This window comes from Chlamydotis macqueenii, chromosome 19 (assembly GCF_036417535.1).
Source record: "Chlamydotis macqueenii isolate bChlMac1 chromosome 19, bChlMac1.mat, whole genome shotgun sequence".
Classification (NCBI taxonomy): domain Eukaryota; kingdom Metazoa; phylum Chordata; class Aves; order Otidiformes; family Otididae; genus Chlamydotis; species Chlamydotis macqueenii.
In genome coordinates this window covers 8,156,612-8,180,191 of record NC_141574.1, presented here as the reverse complement: position 1 = coordinate 8,180,191, position 23,580 = coordinate 8,156,612, and the positions used below count along the sequence as shown (strand labels likewise).

Sequence of the window (23,580 nt, the reverse complement as noted above, 5' to 3'; positions counted from 1 at the left end):
TTTTGGGCTCTTATCAGTTTGTATCAATTTAAGCCTTTTTAAAATATGTGATTTCTTTGACTTATTTTTTTCCCTCTAGGAACTGAAAATGATTCTGCTTTGAGGTCTGCAACCTGCCATACAATAAACACTACTTAATTGGGACATGCTTAATAGGGATGGCCACTTTAATGGGACATCTCCTAGGGAACATATTTATGTTAATGAGACTGGATGACAACGACTGTTTCTGAAGCGGGGCAAGAGAAGGAAAAAAACTCCACTTAACAGGGATGCAGTCAGCTGTTACTAGTTTTTTAAGTGTTTAACCAGGTGTTAAATAGGTCTAAAATTCTGAGCTTCCATCTTTTAATTCAAAAATGTGAAATTAAAACACTTGCATCATGATGAAATGTAGTGTTATTGTTTGTATAGTGGTGTTCAGTACAAAGAAAGGGCCAAGCTGTTTTCAACTATGTCAGAGGTGGAGGTTCTCTTCTCTGAAGAGCTTAAATAACCCTTTTCTCCAAGCATGGAACGACCTGTACGGCTTTGTTCACAGATTCATTGCAAAATAAAACCCATCTGTCCCAATTCTCAATCCTATACTTTACCCTCTCACTCCAAATCTTTCCACTTCCATAGTTTGAATAATAAGACAGAAGCAAAAAAAACCCAAAAATAGAAAAGCTTTTTAAATCTAAGTGATCCTTTTGAGGAGACTTAAAAACCCCTAAGAATAGATGTCTGAAGACTTCCAGGAGCCTCCAAAAGCCTGTAAGCCATTTTGAAGGTTATTCTCTTCCTGAAGATCTTTTGTGTTCTGTGGTTTCCTCTGAAAATACGTATACCCCTTTCAGGGGGGAACAAGAGATCGTGCTAAGAAGTTGTCTCAAAACCAAAAATCCCATCTTAGACGACAGCTATATAAATCTGGGGACTCTCCCAGGCAAACCAAGACATCTGATTATGCCATTGTATCCTGTTTGGCAAAGGAGAGAGTGAAGGAAAGTGATAGACATGAGGGGCAGATGGAGTTTGCTTAATGTGTCTGTTCTTTTCTTCGCTGCCTTTTCAATTTAAGAATGTAGCAAAATAGCAGCTGCTCATAATTTCATGAATCAAGAAGTATGTAAATTTCAGCTACAAAATTTGTTGCATAGTTAGACACACGCACACGCAAAAAGAAAAAAAAAAAGAAAAAAGATCTTGCTTGCATCTACAGCTTTCTTAATCTTGCATGCAGATTTAGCCTTCAGGCCTGGTTCTCCTCTCATTTCTGAGTGAACCGTGAGTGGCTCGACCGATTTTGCTGTCGTCACAAAGGGCAGACGCAGTGGGGTTGTTGTGCTTTAAGGGTTCAGTGAGCCTCTGCTTGTTGCCCTGATGGGAGGATGAGCCTGGCAGGAAAGGCTGCTTTCAGGCCCCTTTATGTCGTACCCCTGCTTCCAGGCTGCGGACGCAGGTAAGGAGGAACGGCTTGCAGTAGGAATGTCTCCACGAGCAGGAAAGCCAGAGCTGTGAACAGCTACACCTGAGGATGCTGACACTCGGTACAAACTGAAATGCGAATCCCACTCCTCGTATTTCAATCCCTAGCAGCCCTTGAATTAAAAAATGGAAAAAGTGACTTGAACTGTATAATCCAAATGTACAAAACGCTGCTCAGGAGGAGCTGGGGATCAGGGCCTCCATATACTATACAGCTGGTTCTAGTTTTCAGACAAGATTTACTAAACACATGTAAACCGTGCATATCTGTTTGAATACTTTTTGTGCAAATAACTTCCTCTGTGGTCAAGCTGTTCCTCTCAGATCCAGGCTACAGATCTGTGCTTTATACTCACCGCTTTTTTACCCTTGGATTTCCACCAGTATCAGTTCACACTCAGAGTATGAAACTGTGAAGAAGGGAGCTGAGTTTGGCAGCAAGAGTCAGGGGAATTTACAATGCAAAACACTGAGCAAACTCATGATAAAGGGCAGAAATCATCCCTGGCTTTGCTCCATCCAAGTCAGTGGGCCAGATCCTGAGCGGTTACAAACCGCCACAATACAGCGTATTTCACAGGAGCGGCAGCCGTTTGTATCGTTTGGCCCAGCAGCCTCTTGCACAGATGCCGCATTTCACCACTGCTGGTGGGGTTTCTCCTGATTTATACCCCCTGAGCGAGCGAGCGGAGCGATGGTCTTTCTTCACCAATTAAAACTGCCCCACGGTTATATCTGCCGAGTGTCACGCATTCAAACTTTAAACAGAAAGCAACAGCTGAAAGGGAATATAGAGAAGCAGGAGGGCAGAGTTTTATGATCGATGTTTTATTGGAATCATATAAAAAAGAAAAGCGTTTAACATATTTCATGGAGGTATTTTATGTGCAAATTTAATATGAATCCTCTTCTTGTTAAACTCGTACGTGATCCATGTACTTCGGTGTATGAAACGCCGCACAGGACAACTACGAACAAGTTTATTAAAACAGCTCGGGCTCCTGTTGACATCACCAACCACACAAGTGCTTGCTCAGGGTTGGTGTGATCTTATCAATCTCGCCTTACATTTCGTGTTACCGGCTCGTTCGTTTTCCCTATATATCTTTCATTGTTACAAGAATTCAACTCATGGGCAGATCTCTCAGATAAACCTGCCTGTCTGTTTTGGGAGTATGGCTCTAGTTGTAATTTCGCAGACTTCGTTCAGGCAATACTCTCTTTGACTTCAGGGATTTTTGCCTGAGTAATCCTTTCAGAATTGGACTCTCCATGATTTTCATTTACTTAACAACTTGGCATTACATCTGTAAAATATTAGCCCGGTAATGTAAAATATCAAATTAGATTTATGCATTAATCTAATCTATATATGCAGCTTGATAGTCAGTTCTGTTACACTGCACTGTTGCAATTCCAGGCATTCTGTGTCATTTCATATTTATTCTGATGATGTAGGAGAAATACAAAATGAGGTTTATAGATCAAATTTGGTAACCCATGTATGTGAAAAGAAAGTCTGAAATTTTAAATGAAATTTAAAATAAATTCCCATTTTCAGACAAACCAGGAAAATGTTTCTCTATCAATCACAAATGAAGGAGAGCTCACAGAAAAAGCTAACCTGAAATAATCAACAAAACAATAAGCTATTAAAAAGGAAAAAGCAGGTCAAAAGAAATATCCAAACTACAATGTATTCTCTACAAATCCTTGAAAAAGACAAATAAGCAATTGTTTCTTTTCTGGGTGACAGTTGCAGTCTGAAAAGTAAAAAATTACTCTTTCATATGTGTTCATAAACTGCGTTTATAAACACTTCACATAACTACATTATATTTGTTTCCTCCAGGTTGTCTGCCCTTGAGCATTCTTCTCCTTCTTGCAGTTTAAATTTTTTTTTAATATAATCTTTTCATGAAAGCAGGTCTGATGCATACGGCCCTGATTCAGCAGCCAGCCCCACACAGCAGGGCGTTGAAGAACATGTTAAACTGAAGTTTTGTACGTGCCTTGGTACTTCTAAAAATGGGATACTTGGAGGCAACCCACCAATACGTTATTCCTACATCTTAAACACATTTACTTCTCTTTATGAATGCTTTCGATTTGTTTTACTCTCGTTGGGCCAAATCCAGCTTGTTATTTACAGAAAGAACACAACAAGATTAACAGGCTGTGGTCTACGCTAGCCTACACCCCTGGAAATTCATAGCGATCCCATCAATTCCCGTGCGATTTCCTTGGATTCACATCAGGTTAAAGCCCCAATACAAAATAATGCCAAGCAGATGCTAACAAGGGCCAGCATATAAATGTGGAGAATCATGGCCAGAATGAGACAGAATCTCTTTATTCCAAAGGAGAAGGTAATGTTCTGATATAAAAAAAAAATATGTTTTTTTTTTTCCCCCCTATTTGGTAATCCATCATCACCCAAAGACCAAATAGGAAATGATGCAATGCCAGCGGAAAAAAAAACCCCAAACCATTTATTTCATACATGTTACTAAAGAAATACTGGATTGAGACATGATTCTAAGCACTTTGGCTCACTTGTGTGAGTCGTGACAGGCACCCAGTACGCGCTCTTCAAAAAGGAGGTTTTGCACACTAAAATGTTTCCTGTGGGACGCAGCATCGGTTTTGCCAGTGTATGGCAGCTGCAGTGAACTTCTGGCTTCCTCTGAGGGTGGCTATTGTCTTCCTTTTTGCACTAATCCAGAATTACTGTTTCTCCTACCCTAGCATTCAAATGCAGCCACCCCAAACACAGTTGTGTTTGCAGGAAATCACAGTTGTGCTAAGCCAGTCACAGTTGTGCTTCTAAGAAAAGATGTGCTTCCCAAAATGAAATCTCACACTCATTATTGGAAGGAAAAAAAAAACACCTCAAGCATCCTAAACATCACATATTAGAATAAAGCGGCTTCTCAGTTGCCCCGATAGCTCCAGCAAGTGCTGTGGCTGGATTCACGGCGGCGCGCGAGGCAGGCGGGTCGGTCGGTATCTCCCCATCTCCGCGCACACCTGTCTCTCCGTCCCCGCGCACCCATCAGCCTCTCCTCTCCCATCCCTGCGTGTTGCAACAGGGCCCAGCCACGAACGCCTCTCCCCTTGGCACCCGCGCGCCGGGGCCGGCCGTGCTGACGCGGGGCTGAGCCACCCCAGTGATGGCTGGCACCCATGGGGCACCCACCGCGAGGGGTGCAACCACTGCGGGGTGGTGACAGGCCAGGGCAAGGGGACCAAAAAGCCCAGCTGGAGGGAGGGACTGGAGGGATGTTCCCTTTTTCTCTCTCCACATGAAGTGTTTGCTATGAGAAAGTGAAAGAAAAACCTTTTTCCTCTTTCCTTTTCCAAGATAGTGTCAGCTTTGCTCTCACCCGTTCTACAGGCCCTGTCTGGAAGGGAGTGAAAGGGAAGCGGGGAGGTGAGGGAGCAGCCTTTCAGCTGCTTTATTTATGTCTTTCCCTCCATCTTCCTCTTGCAGTTCCTCTGTTCTGCAACCTGCGAGATGCAAGTGCCTGACAGCCACCGCGAGATTTTTATCTGCCGGTGACCACAAGTATTTTACAGAATGGAGAAACTGAGGGGAGATTCAGCAAATCATTTGTGTCACGAAGAGCCCTGCGACAGCAGCCGAAGGCAGCTCTCCTCCCCAGCACAGCCACTAAACCAGCTTTCCTGCCTTGGGGGGAGCAGCACAAAGAAAACAGAATATAATCACCCCAGCCGAGGTTCGGAAAACCAAAAGTGATATGAACTAGTAACGCTGGCTTCAGCTTCTTATTCCTAAGCATTGTGTGAAATATTGGACCTGAAGATTCTGCAGAAATGCGGAGAAATGCCTGGCTGGGACAGAGTTAGTGGAGGGGAAAGCACAGCCAAAAAAGTATCCTTGACCGAGCGGGGAGGGAGGGATGGGAATAGCAAGAACCCGAAGTGAGGAAGTGGCTGCATGAGGAGGAGATTCACGATAGGAATAGCAAGAGTTAAACGCCACAAGAAGAGGATGTGCAAAAAACAAAACCCCAAACCCTAACAGCAACCTGTAAGAGGTAAACAATAAGTGAAAGGTTCCAAGTGAGGCAAAAGGTGGAAATTTTGCCTGGGAACACAACCTACTAACTTGTCTCCTAGCCGCTGGAAGGACAGAGGAGATTAATGCCCAAATCAACAGAACAGCGCAAGTCGGAGAGAAGAGTGCTGGAGGGAGCACCAGCCCTGCCCAGCCGAGGAAGGGCTCAATGCTCCTCCCGTCCAGCAGCGTCTCTGATCCCATCATGCGCACACGATAAGGGACTGTAGGGCAAGGACAGCACTTACAAATTAAAACTGGTATGAACCAGACACTTCAATAAATTCGGTGTGAAACTTGTTCGCTGCCAGCTAGAGGGAGTGGATGATCTGATAGATCCTTTTCCTCTCTAATTCCCTTGATTGCCTATGGGCGTTGTTATTCCTCCGGTTGGCCAAAACACGACCGTGCATCTGGACAGAGTACACCGTAAGAAAAGCAGCTACTTGACAGAAACGTTGCAAACATATTGCGCCTGAGAAGATGGACTCAATTCATTAGGCACAGGGATATCTTCATTCTTTTGGGGTCTTCACTAACTCCTACGGCGCACGGCGGAGAGTACCGCTACAATGTCATCACATGTTTTTGTTGGTATGGGTTAATCCACAAATCCTCAAAGAAGATCTGTTGTGGGTTACGCTGGATACTTACAAATGTCTGCAGAGTTAAACAGCAAGTAACCACACCACCCAAATTTACTTTGCTTTTAATTGTGGCTGGTTTCCCTGCCCTCTGTGAGAATTGCTTTCTTCTCTTCCACCTACCAGTGTGTATCTCTGGCCACGCAGGAGACATAGGATGTCACGCTTAGAACATGTATGGCACCGTCTCCATCATTTGTGTTAAAACTTTCACAGATGGCCAAAGAAAGTGGGAATCGCCATGTTGGTTCAGAACGAGGAGCTATCCAGCTGAGTCTCCAGTCTGTGCCAGGGAAGAGTGGGCAGGCACATGGGATACTTCTCCCCGGCGCTCCCCCAGCTTCCAACCATTTTCGGCTCAGGGGCTTCCATGAGCTTGTACACGTCATTGTGTCCACATCGCTGGCCAAGTCCTCTGGCAATTTATATGCTGCAAAACCTCTGGCTACTACCACGGACATAAATCAAGCAGAATTGGAGTCACTGACAATAATTGGGGGGGAAAAATATCTGTTATTTGGACAACATATATGAGTTTTTATCTTAATTTGGGCTAAATCTCCCAGTAACACAAATTATGTCTGTTCGGCTGTCTCTATTCTCTGTCATCCCTATGGAGTCTCACTATGCAACGGCATGGTGCAGTGGTAGATGGAGCACAGCCTGCTTCGCTCTAAAACGCAGTTTAAGAGCGAAGAGAATGACGCTTTCACAATGGAGAGGGATGGGATTTTGGAATGAGCGGGCACAGGCACATGGAGCCAGGCAGCCAGAAGAAGCAGCAGTTGAAGAAAATGCAGAGATGAGAGCCAGGAAAGCGAGGAGGGAGTGGGCTGGACAAGGAGGGGTACAGATAAGGCTCTAGAGGAACTCTTTTATGGGAACCGATAGAAATTTGGGAGTCAGCTGAAGTAAAAAAGAGGAGAAGAAAAACAAAAAATCCATGGAGAGGAGAATCAAAGTTACAGCCTTGCTGGGAGAAGCAGCACCTCATCTTTCAGCGTCCTGGCCAAGGCAATCAGCTAGATTCACTAAGCCTAAGTCCAGTGATTAAAATTGGACTCGTGGTGCAAAATATCTTAACAAATGCAGACTGCTGCCCAGAGGAGCAGCTGTGACAATGAGTTGTTTCTGACAAGTTTGGGACCCTCGCAATAAAGGGCCATTTTCTTCAGTATTCTGGATGACGACATGTAAAGCATACCAAGACCAATTGCTGTTGATGGCCCAATGTGCAAATGTGTTAATTAAATATCTGTATTAGTGACATTTTATGACACAGTGACATTAATAGGAAAAAAAAATTAATGAGCTATTTGCCTAATTCCTAAAATACTGCCTGTATGACTATACCTGGGAGAAAATTAGAAAGAAATCTGTACAACATGCTTACAAATATTTCAGATGCAGCAAGCATTACTGAAGTATTATTCGTTACTGCCATCATTTTAGATTTAAACTTCAAATCCACTGTACTTACTTGTTCAGTTCTCTATTAGCACATGTTGAAAGAAGTTAGCATTTACACAGATCAAATCTAACCTTAAGAAAACCTTCCTCAAATGAACAGATGAGACTGATTTCTCAAAACACAATAATCCAAGGAAACTTTATTCTAACCATCTTCTTGCCAGGGCGCAGCAAATGTTCCAAGATCCTTCTCCCGTCGTACACAGGTACGTTTCAGCAGGAACACAAAGGAAATTATCGCTTGCTCCAAGGAGCTCTCTACGCTGCAGGGTCTTTGCAGAATCCAGCCTGAAGAAACACAGCACTTGGAGAAAACAGAGCTGTCAAGCAAGATTTCCTTGGGCTTGCTGCCACACAAAATGGCAAATAAGGGGCTTGATCCTGCACAGAAGACAATAGGAATTATAGGGGCTCAGCGTCTGTCTTCCGGCAGAGTTAAGGTTTCTCAGTACTTCCTAAAATCAGCCGTACTGTTTGTACTTACTCAAAATTATATAGCTGAAAGCTTTGGTCTCTAGCCATAGAGCTTTTCTTTCAAATTGGCAATAATGTGACAAGATGTAACTCCTGCAAAAAAAGACTACAATAATGTTAAAAATATCACAAAATATTATTTATATCAGGATACATTTGTTACCCCATATGACAATCATTCATATTTCTTGACAGATATAAACCTCTGCTTAACACATTAGTACCATAAATATTACCAGATATAACGCTGTAATTTAATACCTACCAAATGTATTTTAAAATATTACTCAATTTAAAACTAACCAGATGTGTTTCTAGAAAATGATTCAGGTCAGATGCTTTTTTCTTTTCCTTTTTTTTTCTGTGCGCGCGCGTTCAAAGCGGAGCGTTACCATGTGATTTATTGTACTAGGACTGTATGCCCCGAACCTAAACCAGCGCCACAATACTTCATCCCTGAGGCTTACACACCTGCAGTCCAAACTAACAAGAGAAAACATCTACATGGCACGGCAGGACTCTTTGAAATGTCTCTTTGCAGTTGCCTGGACACAGAACAGACTGGTAGAACAGGGAGGCAGCGGAGAAAGGGTGAAGGCAGGAACTCCAGCCTCTTTCATCTAGAAAGGGGGGACCATGGAGAGATTAGAGGAAGGGATTTTGATTAGATCACTGGAATGTGAAATGATGCTTCCCAGGATTAAAATCCTATTTTAGAGCTACCAAACTGGTTACGTTGTTAGTCAGAATCCGGCGGCTCGCGTGGCTCCATCCCTGCAGACGGCTCCCACTCAGCAGCACCCTGAGCTGGGGCAGGGGGGACCCCGGCCGGGCACCCCACGCCTCCCCACGCCATCCCAGCCGCAGACACGCAGCCACCGTCCCAGCGCCGAGCCGCGCTGCCTCGACGGCCGGCACCTGGGAGGAAAAGGGGTCTCCTTCTCACAAGGCGTCCCTGGGTCCAGCCCCACGGCGCGGAGGCTGCTGGATTTCAATCTCGTTGAGCGCCCAACCTGGTTCACCAGGCCTGACATTTTCATAACCGAACGCCATTAGTTTTATTCCCAGTTCAGCCAACTAACAATTTGAAGGTCCGTAGTTGTTGGGCTGATCATTACGCGGAACCCATTAACATAAAACCCGCCATCGCAATTAGTATCTTTGTAAGCAGCAGCCTCAGCAAAAAGTGGCAACGGAGGCTGAGATAATGGTGCTCCTCCAAACGAGGACGGCAGCAGATTGGGAAATAATCTGTGGCAATCGCTCTGCCGCTGCCTCTGCCCTAACTTCTCAAAAGACAGACGGGGCCATTTTCGGGTGGTCAACCCCACCAACTTGAGCGAGCGCTAAATCCACTCGATCAAACACAATTTGAGGGAAAACCTACGCTCACTCACTGACCCGCAGGAAGATAGATTTGCTTTTTGCAGCTGAAGTGCAAACCACTGAAAGTAGCTGTGTTTGGAAAAATACCGTGCAGCTTTATCGATTTCGAGGGGGACAGGTAGGGAGGGCGGTTTTGCCCCTTTCCCAGGCAGGGATTCGGGAACGCTTTCCTGGGGGTCACCTGCCTGCAGACCGTTTGTGTGCGCCGCGTCGTTTTGTTAAGAGATGAGCCTGGCAAAATATTCTGCGCTCTTCAGGAAGGGAACAAGGAAAACGTTCGTATTTATAGCAACACGATTGTTTAGAAGAAAATAAGTTATTTCATCCTTTTAATCTCCGTTTCTATGGATATCCTGCGCGGAGCCGTGAGCTGGTTTTCCCAGCCTCCACGCGAGCCGTGCCCCCCACGGCAGCGGTCAGCGGCACCAGCCCCGTGGGTGCCCGTCTCCGTTTAAACAAATGCCTTCCGCAGCGCGCGCCGCCCCGCACCGCCCCGCACAGCCCGCCAGCCGGCCCCCAGTGGACTTTTTTTTTCATGGTTGTTTCCCCAAAACTCTCTCCACTCAGCTAATTTTAGACCGCGGGCTCCCCGGGAGGGCCGACAAGCCTTCCCGCCGCCTTCGGGAACCGTTTGTCGCCCGCGATGCTCAGCCCCCCCCCCCCCCCCCCCCCCCCCCGCACCCCAGCGCACCGCACCCGCGGGGGGGGGACCGCGCACCGGCGGAGGCTCCGCGGTGCGGGCAGTGACACCCCCCCCCGCCCCGCACACACACAAAGTGGAAGCGGGGGGTGTCCGCTCTGTGTGCGCGCGGGCGCGGCCCCCCTCCCACCTCCCCCCCCCCGCACCCCCCGCACGCGCACGGGCTGAGTCCGTGTTCCGGGCGGGCGCGGGCTCCAGGCCGGGATTTGGGCGCTCCCTGCCCGCCTCCCTCCCCCTTGCCCCCCCGCCCCTCCTCCCCCCTCCCGCCTGGCTCCCTCCCTCCCTCCCTCCCTCCCCCTCCCTCCCGGCTCCTGAACTCCAGCCCCTCTCTCTCTCTATCAGCCGCTCACTCTGTCTCAATATGTCTCAAGATGGCGGCCAATGTGGGATCGATGTTTCAATATTGGAAGCGCTTTGATTTACAGCAGCTGCAGGTCAGGCTCCCCCGCTCGCCGCACCGGCCGGGCCGCGCCGCCGGACCCCCCCCTCCCCTCTCCCCTCCTTCCCTTCTCCGCCTTCCCTCGGGCCCGGCCTCCCCCTCCTCCTCCCGCTGCCGGCCCGCGCCGCCTAAAGGGAACCCCCCGCTCCGCCCGGCCGCTGCGCTCCGCTCCCTCCGCCCCCCCCGCCATTGATCACCGGCCCCATCGGAAATTGATCCTCTTTGTTCAATTCATCGATCAGCCCAAGATGGCGCCGGAGCCGGCGCTACCGGGGCCGCTGCCGCTTCGCCCGCTCCGTCCCGGGCTGCTCTCTTCCCCGCTTCCCGTTCCCCCCCCCCTCCACGGCGGCTGCGGCTCTTGCGGGGCGGCCGGGGCGACGGGCGGCGGCGGGGCTACCGGCGGCCGCTCCTCTCCCGTCGCCTGCCTCCCTCCTTTCCCCTTCGCCTGCCCCTTCCCGCCGCCGCTTCCCCGCCGCCTTTTCCTCCCCGGGAGCCGGGGAAAGTTTACCGAGTGCTGGGACTTTGTGTGTGTGGGGGCGCAGGGAGCCGGCCCGGCTCGGCGTGCAGGCGCGGAGCGGCGGGGGCTGGGGGCGCTGTGGTGCCGGCCAGGCGGGCGCTCCCCCGCCGCTGCCCGGCCGCCGCCTCGCCGCGGGGTGCCGGCCCCTCCGCCGCCGGCGGGCAGGGGGCTCCGGCCCGCGGCGCTCCAGCCGCCGTGTGAGCGCCGCGGCTGGCGGGCAGCGCCGGGGTTGGGGAGGGGGCGAGGGATGGAGCCGCGGTGGGGTCCCGCGGGGCGGGAAGGGGGCGAGCGCCCGGCGCGGCCCTGGGGGTGTGCGGGAGGGCACGGGGAGGAGGGGACAACGCCGGGCGGGGTGGCTCCGGCCGGCAGCCGGTGAGGGACGGGCAGGGCGCGGGGTCGTCCCGCCCGGCGGGGCATGGCCGGCGGCGGCGGCGGGAGGGCACGCTTACATAATTCACGGGCTCTCCGGCCTCTCCCGCTGCCCGGGATCTGACAGATGAGCGGAATATTGATGCTTTACGGTGCTGGCTCCTAGCAGCCTAGAAGTCCTGTTTCCTCCGAGGGAAACTCCTCGCGAACCGGCTTTCCTTCCCCCTTTGGGTGCGTGCCCTGAGGAAATTGCAGATCCACTGTTTAATATAATTGCTGGGCTATAGATAAGGCCAGGGCGGGCTGGGGAGGGGGGGGAGAGGTTGTCAGACGGTGAATTGGTGCTGCTCCCGCCGCGGAATGGGGTCGCAGCATGCCGGTTTCTCCCAGTTGATTGGTGCAGGAAGGCGCTGCCCTGCCTCTTCAAACCCTCCGGTGCCTCCCGTTGAAATAAATTGGCTCGAAAGTCGGCGGCTGCCCACCCTGGCCCCCCTACGAGGCGGGCTCGGCGGTGCCCGGCCGGAGCCCCTGCAGCAGCCGGAGGTGCGGTGCCTGGATGCTGGGCAGAGCCGCGGCCCCGACGGAGGTGAGGGGATGAGGGGGGACGGACACGCACCCGGGGAGGGGGACACGGGCCCACCGCCCTGCCCTGCCCTCGGCGGGGCTCGCTGAGACTGAGCTAGCGGCAGCGGTGCTAAAAAAAAAAACAAAAAAAACCAAAAAAAAACAACCAAAAACCAACAAACCAACCAACCCAGCAACCCCCCAAACGGGAAGTGCTACGTAGGATCTGTAGTAGGAGGCTGGTCCCTTCTGACTTTCAGGTGCGGGAGGAGGTGGGGTAAAGTAGCGGTTTGGTTTAGGCTTTTCTTCCCCCCCACCTCGCTTTCGTGTTTTATTGTTTCTTTTAAAGGCTTTGGATTAAGGTAGACTTGGCTGAACTTTGCTGACTTGAAAGGGTTCTTAATAGCGACCCACAATACCTACAGGAATACAGAAAATGAGATCCAGATGTAGAATTGTATAAAATAAAATGGATTAAATTAAGATGTAGTTAAACAAGGTCTGACATCTTTAATTGTGGACTTTTGCTTTTGCCTCTGTGTATGTGTGGTTGTACTTGCTCAGCGTAGGAAAATAAACGCTCCTAACATCACTGCCGTGGTGTTACAGTTAACAGTGAAGAAGTCTAAATATTTCCTATAAAAATAAAGCCTTCAGAAATGCTTATTGATTAAAACATATTATGCTAAAGTATCTATCATGTAAATTAAATTCTAAAATGTAATGAACGCAGCCAAATGGCATTTTGATAGATCGTTCTATTCTGTTTTTAGTAAAAAATAGCTCGCTTTTATCGTAATTTAATTTCTGTGCATACTGTAAAACCTGTTGTGGAGTATCGCTGTACAAACCTTAATCTCTTTTTTGCAGACTGAATGTGACAGTCTGACTAGAACAGCTTGTAGGTTCTCCTTTGAAGCATTCTGGTAGCGCTAGCTTAAAGTTGTTTGAGCGATATTCATTACCTGCTTTTGAGGACTTGTGATTATTTATACCTGTTGCAGATTGAGGCCGCTCACCTTCTGGCAGGTTGAGCGGGCAATCTGTGTGCAGTGCAAAGTTTATTAACTTTGCACACAGCCTGTCTGTGGAGAGTCCTGGAGTGACCAGAGGGGTAGAGAGTACCTTCATCCATATGCAGAACAGTTAATTTGTTTCAAATTAGCTTTTTATTTTTTTATCTGCCCATCTGCACGAAGAGGTAGTGTAATATTTACTCCCACTTGCAGATGAAGCAATATGCTATAAAAATTATTGTAACTGGGTATGAAGTTCAGTCTTACAGAACTGTCCATGCCTCCTTCCCTCCCCCGTCATTAGTTTGTACTAATGTATTTCGAGTGTGGAATTACAGAAAATAAAAATGCTTTCGTCTGCGCTCCATTACCCTGTTGCGGGACAAAAACCTGAAGGATTTGTGCTTAACACAGATCCACCTGTGCCCTGTAAACTCCAGCTCTTGTAGCTCTGGGTCTAGATGGCTTTGAAGCTACCGTTTTTCTGCATGAGAAAGTTGTAAGGAGCTGAGACTGTGCAGTCTCGTATCGCTGGCAGCGCAGCGACATGCGCCCTGTCTGCTCACAACTTCCTCTTCTGCGTTCGGTTAGAAGAAGATGGTTAACTGTTGACGATCTCCGACCTGCCTTGTAATATTAAGCAGCAGGTTTCGCAAGATTGTATCAATATTAATTAAAAACAGAGCTAGGAACACTGTAGGGTCTGCCTCTTTCAATTATTTATTTCCTTTCACTAAATAACCTTTTGTTTATAGGCAGAGAGATTTCAAGAGTTGGAGGCAGGATTAAATAATTCACAACTTGGATTAAAGAACAAAAAGGTCTGTTCACAAATGGAATATGAGATGCAAAACCAGCAGTTTCCTGCAGGTATCAAACGTGGCTCTTTGCTTGAGACTGTACCTGAAAGGCAGCTGAATGCTTAACCCTTTTCTCTAGTTAAGGTTAGTTATATTTCCTAAAGAAACAATGGAGTTAGTGTAGCATTTCTGCATCAAACTGCCATGTGGTTGAAGATGGACCCGTGTTTGATAACTGATGGCAAGGGAATCGTAGTGCATAGAGAAAACAGGTCCTTGTGAACAGTGAATATTGTGGCAATAAGTGCAAATTAAATTACTGGAGAAACGCTGTTGCCCTCAAGTTAAAACTGCATCTCCTCTTTGGAGGCAGCTGTGTGGTCTGAATTGGCTTGACGGGAAGGTTACCTGCTGCTGCATGGTCCCGTTTTGAGTTTGTAGTTTTTGGTGTCACCTTCACCGTAAAAAACAACTCTGCTGGAGAACAGGAAAAGGAGTGTTGTGTTCCTGTGGGCACGGCATGCAGTCCTCTTTAAGATTTTACTTAATATTTCTGAATATGTGTGTATATCTCTATCGGAGGAGACAGTTGGTCCTGCTGTATCCTTTTGACCAGCAGTGTTGCAGGAGTAAGTCCAGCTTGGCTCTAAGATCTAAGCTGAATCTGCAGGATGAATGGAAGAAGTTAATACCATTTGAAACATAAGTGAACTATGCGTTGAAGTATTTTGACAATAAACACAAGTCTCAAAATGTCATCATAGCTTTTTAGGACAGGCACAAATACTGGTAAAAAATACAGTTTCTTATTGCTTTTGAGCAGAACGGCGTAACTTGTTACTGTCAAGCTAGGGAGTCAAAATCTAAAGCCAAATCTTGCTCCTGTGTTTCTGGTTTTTAAAATCGCATCCTGGTATTGCATCATATATGATTACAGTAAGGATGGAGTATTAGTTCTGTGCATACTGTGGCTAATTGTTTAAGGTAAACCATTGATCTTGCAACATTATAAAATTTGTAACAAAATCTGGAAAAACGATGTAGTAATGAGTAGCTTTTAAAGACTGAAGCGTTTCTATTTAATTAGAAGCAGGTGGAGTTCTTGGCATCTTTTTTTGATCGGATCTGGTTGTACCAGCGCACAAGCTGATTTGCTTTAAGTGAGGGAGTTAACATACTTCATCAGAAGTAGAGTTAGCGATTGTGTCTATGTGTTTAATTTTGTTTATCCATGCAGGTCACTGTAGGACTTGCAGTTTTTGTCCTGCCAGTAGACAGTGCTTTACTATTTATAATCGTAGTTAAAAGTATATAAAGAAAAACAGTTTCTAGCTCCTGTAGATATGTTTCTGCTCCTCCCCAGCTGGTCAGAGATCTGTAGTGAGAGCAGCCTGGTAGTTCTTCAAGAAGCTGCAGTGGGGGAGCTGAGAGGCGCGTAACAGCCAGGACACGGCTGCCCGGGCACTCTGGTAGCTGGCGCTGCCTCCTTGCAGCAGGAAGGCTTTGGCTTTTTGTGGTGATCAGGATGGCATCCCTGGGCATCTAACATGCATGGTATGCTGGAAGAAAGGCTCTTGGCATATTGGCTTGAGGATTTGGCTTTCATAGGATTCCTTGAATCCTATTCCTTGGAAAGACATTTCTGAAAGCTTTTCTAGCCCTCTTTCGTGTTCCTCAAATGCCCATCTGAAACATGGCAGAATTAGTGTGTGTTTCAATTGCTCTGCTCTCATGCCAAGTTTGTGGTTAATTGGATAATGTATTGAGAAATGCAGTAGTGAGGATTTGGAGTATGGTAATGGTTGGGTTTTTTTTATTTTTTTTTTGAAAAAAGGTTGCACTACTTGGCTGTGTATAACAATATCAAATAAGTAATGGGTGAAACGTTTGCTACAGAAGAAATTACACGCAGTCTAAAATTCCAGTGAACAATTATTCTTTATTTGCAAGCTGATTTGTAATGCAAAAGTGGATGTAGAAAAATGCATAATCCAAAGTTTCAATTTGATCACACTGAGGCTGAAAATAAAGGCAGTTTATTTATTGGCTAGAGAACAGATTTACACATGGACGCTTAGTATTTTTTAAGACACGAAGCAGGCAGTGCTCGGTGAGTGGCAGTCCTTTTAAGTAAGCAGGGTAGTAAGTTCCCATCTTGTATATTCAGGTTTCTCTTGCATGTGTTCTTTACATGTTACTCCTTGCATGTCTTTGTGCTTGGTTGTTTCCCATGTACTTTATGGGCAAGGTGATAACAGTACGACGTTTTCTGGATTGAGAATACAGTGACAATGTTCTAGCATTGCATGAAGGAGTAGGGAGGAAGATGTGAAGCTTTGTTTGGGTTGCAAAGAGCTTAGACATCCAGAGAGATACTGAATGTTAACAGCAGTACTTTTTTTTTTGTTTGTTTGGGTGGGTTTATTTATTTATTTATTTATTTATTTTTATAAAAGACTAAACGCAAAGTGTGCAGATACTGGGTGTAGGTTGTTGGATGTGACAGTGGTCTTCCTTGTTGTCGAACAGTACTTGCATTTCTGGGAAAGCAGTAGGCAGGAAAGAATTTGTACTAGATCTGCCACGGTTCCCTGATGGTGCGCATGTTTTGACTCTCGCAGGATATAGCAGTTCTTACACTGTTACTTGGTCACTTCTGTGACTCAGCAGACGTAGGTATTTAGCATAAATAAACATATTTCTCGGTATGAAGGTGCTAAAGCCGGGAGATGGCACGACGGCTCTGTGCAGATGTGTTGCGCTAGACGTAGGTTTGAAGTTGGAGCCTTTCAGATTAATGTTATCTAATAGCTTTTTGCCTTACTGGCAAATCGCTTGCTTTCTTGCCTTGCAGTAATTTAGTGCCTTTGTCGACAGTTGGGGTAATAAGGAAGCTTCTGTGAGGGCTGGAGTTGTGCGATTGTTTCACGAGGTGGGGAGGGCAGGAGGCACTCTTCTGCCTCCGGGTCGGGTGCGTGGACCCCCAGTGATCTGCTCTGGAAAGCTTTAGAAAGCTTGAAAGCAGATGCACAAAAATATTCAAGCCGCATTTCGATGCTTTTAAATTCCCCCATATCTTTGTGTTTCTGGTTGTGAGCTTTTTAAGGCATGTGAGGGTGTAGGCCAGGGCTGTCTCTGAGGCTTTTTCAGAGGAGCTCATACATCAAAGCTGAGCAGATCCTGTTGTGCCTATCTTCGTTGTGTTGAAATGTACCTTGGTGAATAAGCAAGCTTGGACATAACAGCATCTGGAAATGCCACTGCAAGGTTCTGTGGAGGATATGAAAATTTAAGCCAGATTATTGGTAAATGGCTGGACTAATTTTGCATTAATCTCATTGAATCCAGTAGTCTTGCGCTTGGCTAATGGTCAGGTGAGCCCTTGGCGTGCATCACACAGGAGCATGCAGGTGAGACTGAACTGTGGTCTAATTCCAGCTAACATTTCATAGTGTCCCTTGAGCTCTGGAGGTCGGATGGTCCCGTGCTGCTGCGTTACCATGTCGCTGTGGGATTGCTCTCATGGGTTTGGGGTGCGTGCATGTGTGTACAGGGAGCCTGAGTCGCTTCTGATGCTTACCTTGTAGAGGTCTTTCCTCGCTGAGACATGTTGCCTTCAGTCTGTGGCTCGCATGTGACAAGCTGAGGACAGCAATGCTGCAGGGAAGTAAAAATGCAAAATGAGTGGGGGAAGTGATGCTGTTTAAAGGGCAGGATGGGGTAGAGGGAAGTGGTGAAGAGAGGAAGGAGTTAAGGAGTGAGCTTAAGCCTAGGACTTGGAAATGGAACTCTTATTGCAGTGCAGTTGGGAGAAGAGAGCTTATTTTAGAATTTATATAAATATTCGGCAGTGCAGCTGGGGAGTATGGAGGGTCTCCCAGCAAATGCCTGGCTGTAGTGTTGCCATCAAATCCAGCTCACCTGCAGTGCCGATCATATAAAAGGATCGCCTGGGGTTTAACAGCAAGCTGTTCTTGTGGAAGCATCCTGGGAGGATTTGCATGTGAGATACCAGGGTGATAGTACGACTTCAGAGTACACTGACGGATTTTTACTGTTGTCTTGTGACAAATAGGGCTGCTATTCCTCTTATAGACTTAAATAACTTTTTAACCACTTGGATTGTATTTTAAGGTGTTATGAATAGTAGAAGCATTCTTATTATCCTTACTTTAAAAAAAAGGCAATTTAATAGCTTTTGACTTTTTTTTTTTTTAAATGAAGACTCAAACTAGATATATCTTAGATGCAAAAAGTTCGTATGTTTTGTATGGAAGTGCCCTGACTTTTCCTATAGAAACTAAACTGCAGGGATGAAAGGTAGCGCTGCAGATGATGAAATGCATAGAAGTTTGATGGTTTAAGTCTTACTCCTTCTGCTCTCTGGTACCTCTGCTAGGTATTTGAGGTTACATGGTGTTGCTGATCCATTATTTTAAGGAAACCAAAATATTTCACTAATTAGAATGGTAAGCTTCCGCTGGTATGTGTCAGCCCATCAAAAATCTATACACAGTGAGTACTTACTTTGGGCAGTGATGCTTAGGGGGACTGGTACTGATGTACAAAGCCTTTAATTGGTGCAGTTTGCGCGATAGTTACTAAGTAGTAGTGACTTTGAAATAAGTTGGGAGTTTCAGTCTTCCTGTTAGCAGTTGATGCCTGTCTGTTCTCGGGTCTGCTCGGGCCTCTGAGCCTGTCTGCTGGTTTGCTTCTCCATCTGGAAAGCATTGATAATGCTTCTGACTTGTCTTTGGGAGCACTTTGAGTGTGAATTAGCACTTACTATTCCTCTTGCTACTACTTAATTCTGTGCTGTGGATAAATAAGACTTAGTTGTTACATTTTCTGCACCTTTGGTAGCTTTCTTTTTCAACGGGTTAAACAGAGGATATAGTACTGCTGATGTGTAGGTACTTTTCAGGGTTGTTGCTGGAAGAGATGTCTATAGAAATGTACGTGAAGAAAGAACCAGGTAGTTTGATATCCCGAAAGAACGCTGTTCATGATTGGTACCAAATCATGAAGAGAGAATGAAGGGAGAAAATGTTTCCTGCAAATGGTTATTGAGTTGTAATCTGGAGTTATTTGTACATACACACACTCTTGCCTTAAAACATACCTCCATGTTCTTTGGTATACTGTTTGAAGGCAAGATAGGCAATTTACTAAGTTTCCCTTCAGATTTCTCTGTACATTGAAGGCTGCTTAAAACTTACACGTAGGCACCCAGTGATATGAATGTTGAAGTTAGTATTCAACAGTTTGTGGTTGCATCATTTAAAACTGCAGTCCTCAGCTAGCTGCAGCGGTAGGTTTGAAACGGCTCCCTGTTTCAGAAAGACAAGCCAGCCTCTACCAGCTCAGGTGAAGGAGGATCTTCAGTTGCTAGCAGGGCTTTTGTCCAAGCCACGCTTGGTGGTTGAGGATGGTGAATGGCAGCGTGCGAGCCTCCCGAATGGCTGAAGAGGCGGATATGTTCAGAGAAGTTTTTACATAAGGTGTTAGACTCGTACTGAAGGCTGAAATTCTTTGTTCGGCAAAGACATATGATGGGATAGCTTGAAACTTTTCTTACAGCAACTTTTATCTTTTATCCAGATTGTTCAGGTTTTGTAGTCTTAAGTATTGATAGCCTGTGAAGACTGCCAGCGGGGTTAGAGGTTATGATTTAGATACCTACTTGTGCCATCAGAAATATTGATCTCCTCCTCATTGTATATGCATGTGCTTCCTGAATAGCTATGAGGCTGGAGAGATGCTGCGCTCCGTTGCTGAGCTCCTGCTCACCGCTGCTCTGAGTAGGTCGGTGCTCAGCTCGGTGAACTCTGCGAAGGTGAATAAGCTTTATCCCTGTTTAGCACAGCACAAAGGCCCTGACCCAGTAAGCATTACCGCATGTGCTTAATTTTTGACACATGCGTAGTCGTAGTGTTCTGACTGAGCTTGGGTGGGAGGTGGCTGCCTTCTCTAACCTGGCCCACGGTGAAGCTGTGAATACAGATCCATCTCTCTGTACTAGTCCCGTGGTTTCTCAGTCTCTTCCTTTATCTCATGTTTCTAATCAAGTTAATTCTTTTTCTTGTTGTTTCATTGATGTGAAATACAAATCTTGCCAGAGCAACGCCATAAAATTTATACTTGTGTTTTGTCTGTAATTATTTTTCATTTTATTTTTATTGTATATTTACACATTTTATTGCATGTGCATGTCAAACTAAATTTGTATCGCGTTATCACTTAAAGATGTTAGCTCCATTTTCAGGCATAAATAAAATGTACTCTGTCTATGATGTGAAATATGATAATGTTAATTTTGTCAGCAAGCTACATATCTGTTTTTCCGTTGCAACTTTTGTGTGTGCGTGCTAATATTGACAGTACTGTACTTTGGTGTGGTATGTCTGGTATGAGCATAGTTGCTTTTCTAATATTAATTGTGGAGATGGGATAATATCAAACATTTAAAAACAAGGAGCCAGTAGTCTTGCAATTGATTTTCTGTGGAGAAAACTCTGTGCAGAGTTGCTTACACAATTGTAACCTTACTTTCTTTTATGTGAGTGCAAGAAGTGTTTAATATATTTAAAAAATAAAAAAGAAAACAGTTGTGAATACACTGATTACTCCTCCCTTTCCTTTTTCCACCTCTATCCTCTTTCTTTCAGGAGCTCTAGTTTTCTTTTGCGTGTAGATTTCTGCGTGTTTTCCTTAGCATGGAGTCTCGCTATCGAAATTCTTCAGATGTTGGAAAAGGGTAGCTTGCTAATATCATGTCTGCAGCTCATCTCTCCACTGCAGTTCACAACGCCCTGCCCCTTCTCTCAAGCAAATGTACTTTATACTCACAGTTACTGCTTGAACTCAGAATATCTTTTTTTCATTCCTTTTAAAAGTGAGTCGATACTTGCTGCTTTGTAGGGGTAAACTCAGGGGGCTGCTGTGCTCTTGCTTCACAGGGTGCAAGGCACGTTAGGTGCCTGGTGAAGCAGATAGGAAGGAGGGAAGAGTCGGTCTGTGAGCATTTATTTTGCATACTTTCCTGAAGAAGAAAGCTTTTCTAGTGTGAATCTTGATCCTTGGAGGCTGTGGGTGCCGTTTGTGTTCCTGACGGTCCTTAACCCCTGCAGGACTGGGAATTATTGCCTTGTTTTAGATCAGGATTTGAATCAAATTAAATTCTCTTACAAAGCTGTGCTCTCAGTTTTATGTATAAAATGCTGTTTGCTGTTTCTGTGCTTGTGAGGAGGAGCTAGTTTCAGGTTTTTATGTGTGTGCAGGCAGAGCTTTGGTCAGTCCCATGATTGGAAAGTTGTATTGTAAAGCTGCTTTCTTCTGTGCAACTTCTGATACTCGTTTCTGTCTTTCTGAGCACTTTGCTGTGCACCGTGCCATCGGCTCGTGAAACTAGACCTGTATGTTGTGGTGTTTGTTTTGTTTTTTTTTTTTCCTTGGGGTAGTATGTTAAATACAACTCCAACGATTAAAAGAGCACACACACTGTGCTGTGATCAGCTTGGTTTAGATAATAAATTAAAATCTGTTAGCATCTGAGATGTCCTGGCACATCCTGAGAATAGTTAGTTCTTTAATATTCAAAGCTAAGTAAAACTTGATTAATGTCACTATCTGGGATTTTCTGTCCTGTGAATAGGATTTTTAAGTCTAAAATTGGAACTGTGAAAACCTACTTTAACTAGGATTAGAAGAAGAACTTAGTAGTTCAGATTGTTTTCAGGATCTTAGAAAGTGGTTACTATGCCCCAGAGCTGCTGTTCGTGCCATCTTTTTGAAAATTAACTTCACTGCAAGGGCTAAAAAGTTAGTCTGGGACAGGAGCGTGCTCTGCTTGGTCGTTCAGAGCGGTCTCTGCCAGTGCTGTAAAAGGTGCTTTCTGTGCTTGGCTGCTGGTGCTGTGCTGAAGGTTGTGTCTCTGGTCTCACGGGTTTGGAACTCCTCATACCCTTTAGGATCCTTGCTGGTGAAAGGTGATGGTAGGCGTTCAGTATTGTTAGAGGCTTTCTTCTGGAGCACATAAGCAGATGTGGATCCTCCTGATGTTAGGAAATGTTGGATGTATGTATTATTTTTCATTTTCAAACTGAGATGTGGTTTTGTACAGACAGATTCAGTGGAAGCTGGTAAGCTAGCAGGCATGCTTACTTTGAAGAAACACACCTACTTCTATTGTTTTTGGGCATTCGTTGTTCTTTATCTTGTTCACTTCTAGATATGTCATGGTAAAATGCAGTCATATATCATAGCGTTTTTACGCCCTGTTTATTTGCTATAATCATTTCACCAGCAAATTGTGAAATTAATTTCAGTGGTAAGAAGTTTTCATTCTATAGCTACTTTTCTTTAAAACAACTCGATGGTTGGCAGCAGCCTCTTTGTACGGTTTCTTGATTGTCAGCTCTTCATTATAAATTTACTGACTTAAGGCCTGACACTTTGTTTGTTTAACTGTCAGTTGCACTAGTTTGGAGGCCTAATAAAAGCCTCTTAGATCTTCCTGTTGAATTAGGCCATCCTTTACGACCCCAGTGACTGAAGTAAAACAACTGCAATAGTATTTTCACTATCTGTCCCGTTTTTGCTGGAATCTTGCTTAGGGTGTCTTCTGGTACTTCATCCTCTCTCTGACGCAGTTAGTTCCTTAGCAGAAGGTCGCTGTGATGTTTTAATTGTATTTTTCAGCTGCAAGGAATATAAAAATACAAGTTTATGAATAGAGTGGCTTTGATCTTGAAGTATTTTGAAACATTTGCCCCGTTGCACGTACGGGAATGGTTCGGTTTCACTGCTCGCTCAGGGATAATCAGTTTTGTCATGGAGCATGGACGCTGGACGTTCTGCCTGGCAGGTCAGGAGGAGTGAGGAGCGCATCTGCCTGAGGAGGGGGAACCTGGGAAGGCAGAAAGTTGTTCTCAAAATGGAATTTCCCCAGGATACAGAATTGGGCTGTGCTACCGTCAGAGGTGCCAAAGGATCTTTCATGAGTTGTTTTGGTTTTGTTTTCAGTCTGAAATATTCGAAAAAGGTCACAGCCAATAGACAATTAGAGAAACACTTCAGTGACCTTGTTAATGTATTTTTGTGGAATTATTGTACTTTGCAGTTATTGCTGCTTTACACAGATGGTTATTGCTGGTTTCCATCTGTTCATTAAAGAAAAGTAAAGACAGAAAACGGCAGCATTAATTGAGTTTTCAACCAGAACTTTTAGGTTTTATTTCTTCTTTGACCATGTCAGGTTAATCTGTTGGGTACAGTGCACTGTGGTTTCAAGGAAAAGAGATCAAAGTGGGAGCTCGCCTGCACAGTATGGGTCATGGTAGCAGGTTCCGGTGTTTCGGGCACCCTCTTCTTTGAACAGCCCTCAGGTGTGTAGTACGATATCATCCTGGCAGATGGCCAGGCCAGGGGGAAGACTCTGACCAAGACTGACATTATGAAAGCTATTTAAGCCAAGTGCTTCATGGCCAAAAAAGATCCTTCATCTCATATTGCTGCTTATTTCCAGTTTAACCTTAGTGCTGTCAGTGTGAGTGACTTCTCAGTGACCCAGCGGAGTTTTCCCTGATTTTGCTGAAATCTACTCCCTTACACTATCTTGATGGTTAAAAACCTCAAAATCTTTAGGGCTT

General features: G+C 45.7%; 1 protein-coding gene and 1 long non-coding RNA gene across 9 annotated transcripts in view; one reads left to right on the top strand and one right to left on the bottom strand.

Annotated features, from left to right (window-relative positions):
* Nucleotides 1-7,593: 7,593 nt before the first annotated feature.
* LOC147598371 (uncharacterized) lies at nucleotides 7,594-8,751 on the bottom strand. The gene is made up of 3 exons (XR_015260668.1): nucleotides 8,611-8,751; nucleotides 8,150-8,232; nucleotides 7,594-8,046 (listed from the first exon to the last, which is right to left on the bottom strand). It is a non-coding gene; the product is annotated as an uncharacterized LOC147598371 (long non-coding RNA).
* Nucleotides 8,752-10,522: 1,771 nt separating this feature from the next.
* Nucleotides 10,523-23,580, top strand: part of CUX1 (cut like homeobox 1) — a 275,849-nt gene continuing 262,791 nt past the window's right edge. For all 8 annotated transcript variants that reach the window (XM_086763223.1, XM_086763224.1, XM_086763221.1 and 5 more), the window contains exon 1: nucleotides 10,523-10,659. In XM_086763223.1, coding sequence (XP_086619349.1) covers nucleotides 10,597-10,659 — 63 coding nt within the window. In that variant the 5' untranslated portion in view covers nucleotides 10,523-10,596. The remainder of the gene's footprint in view (nucleotides 10,660-23,580) is intronic.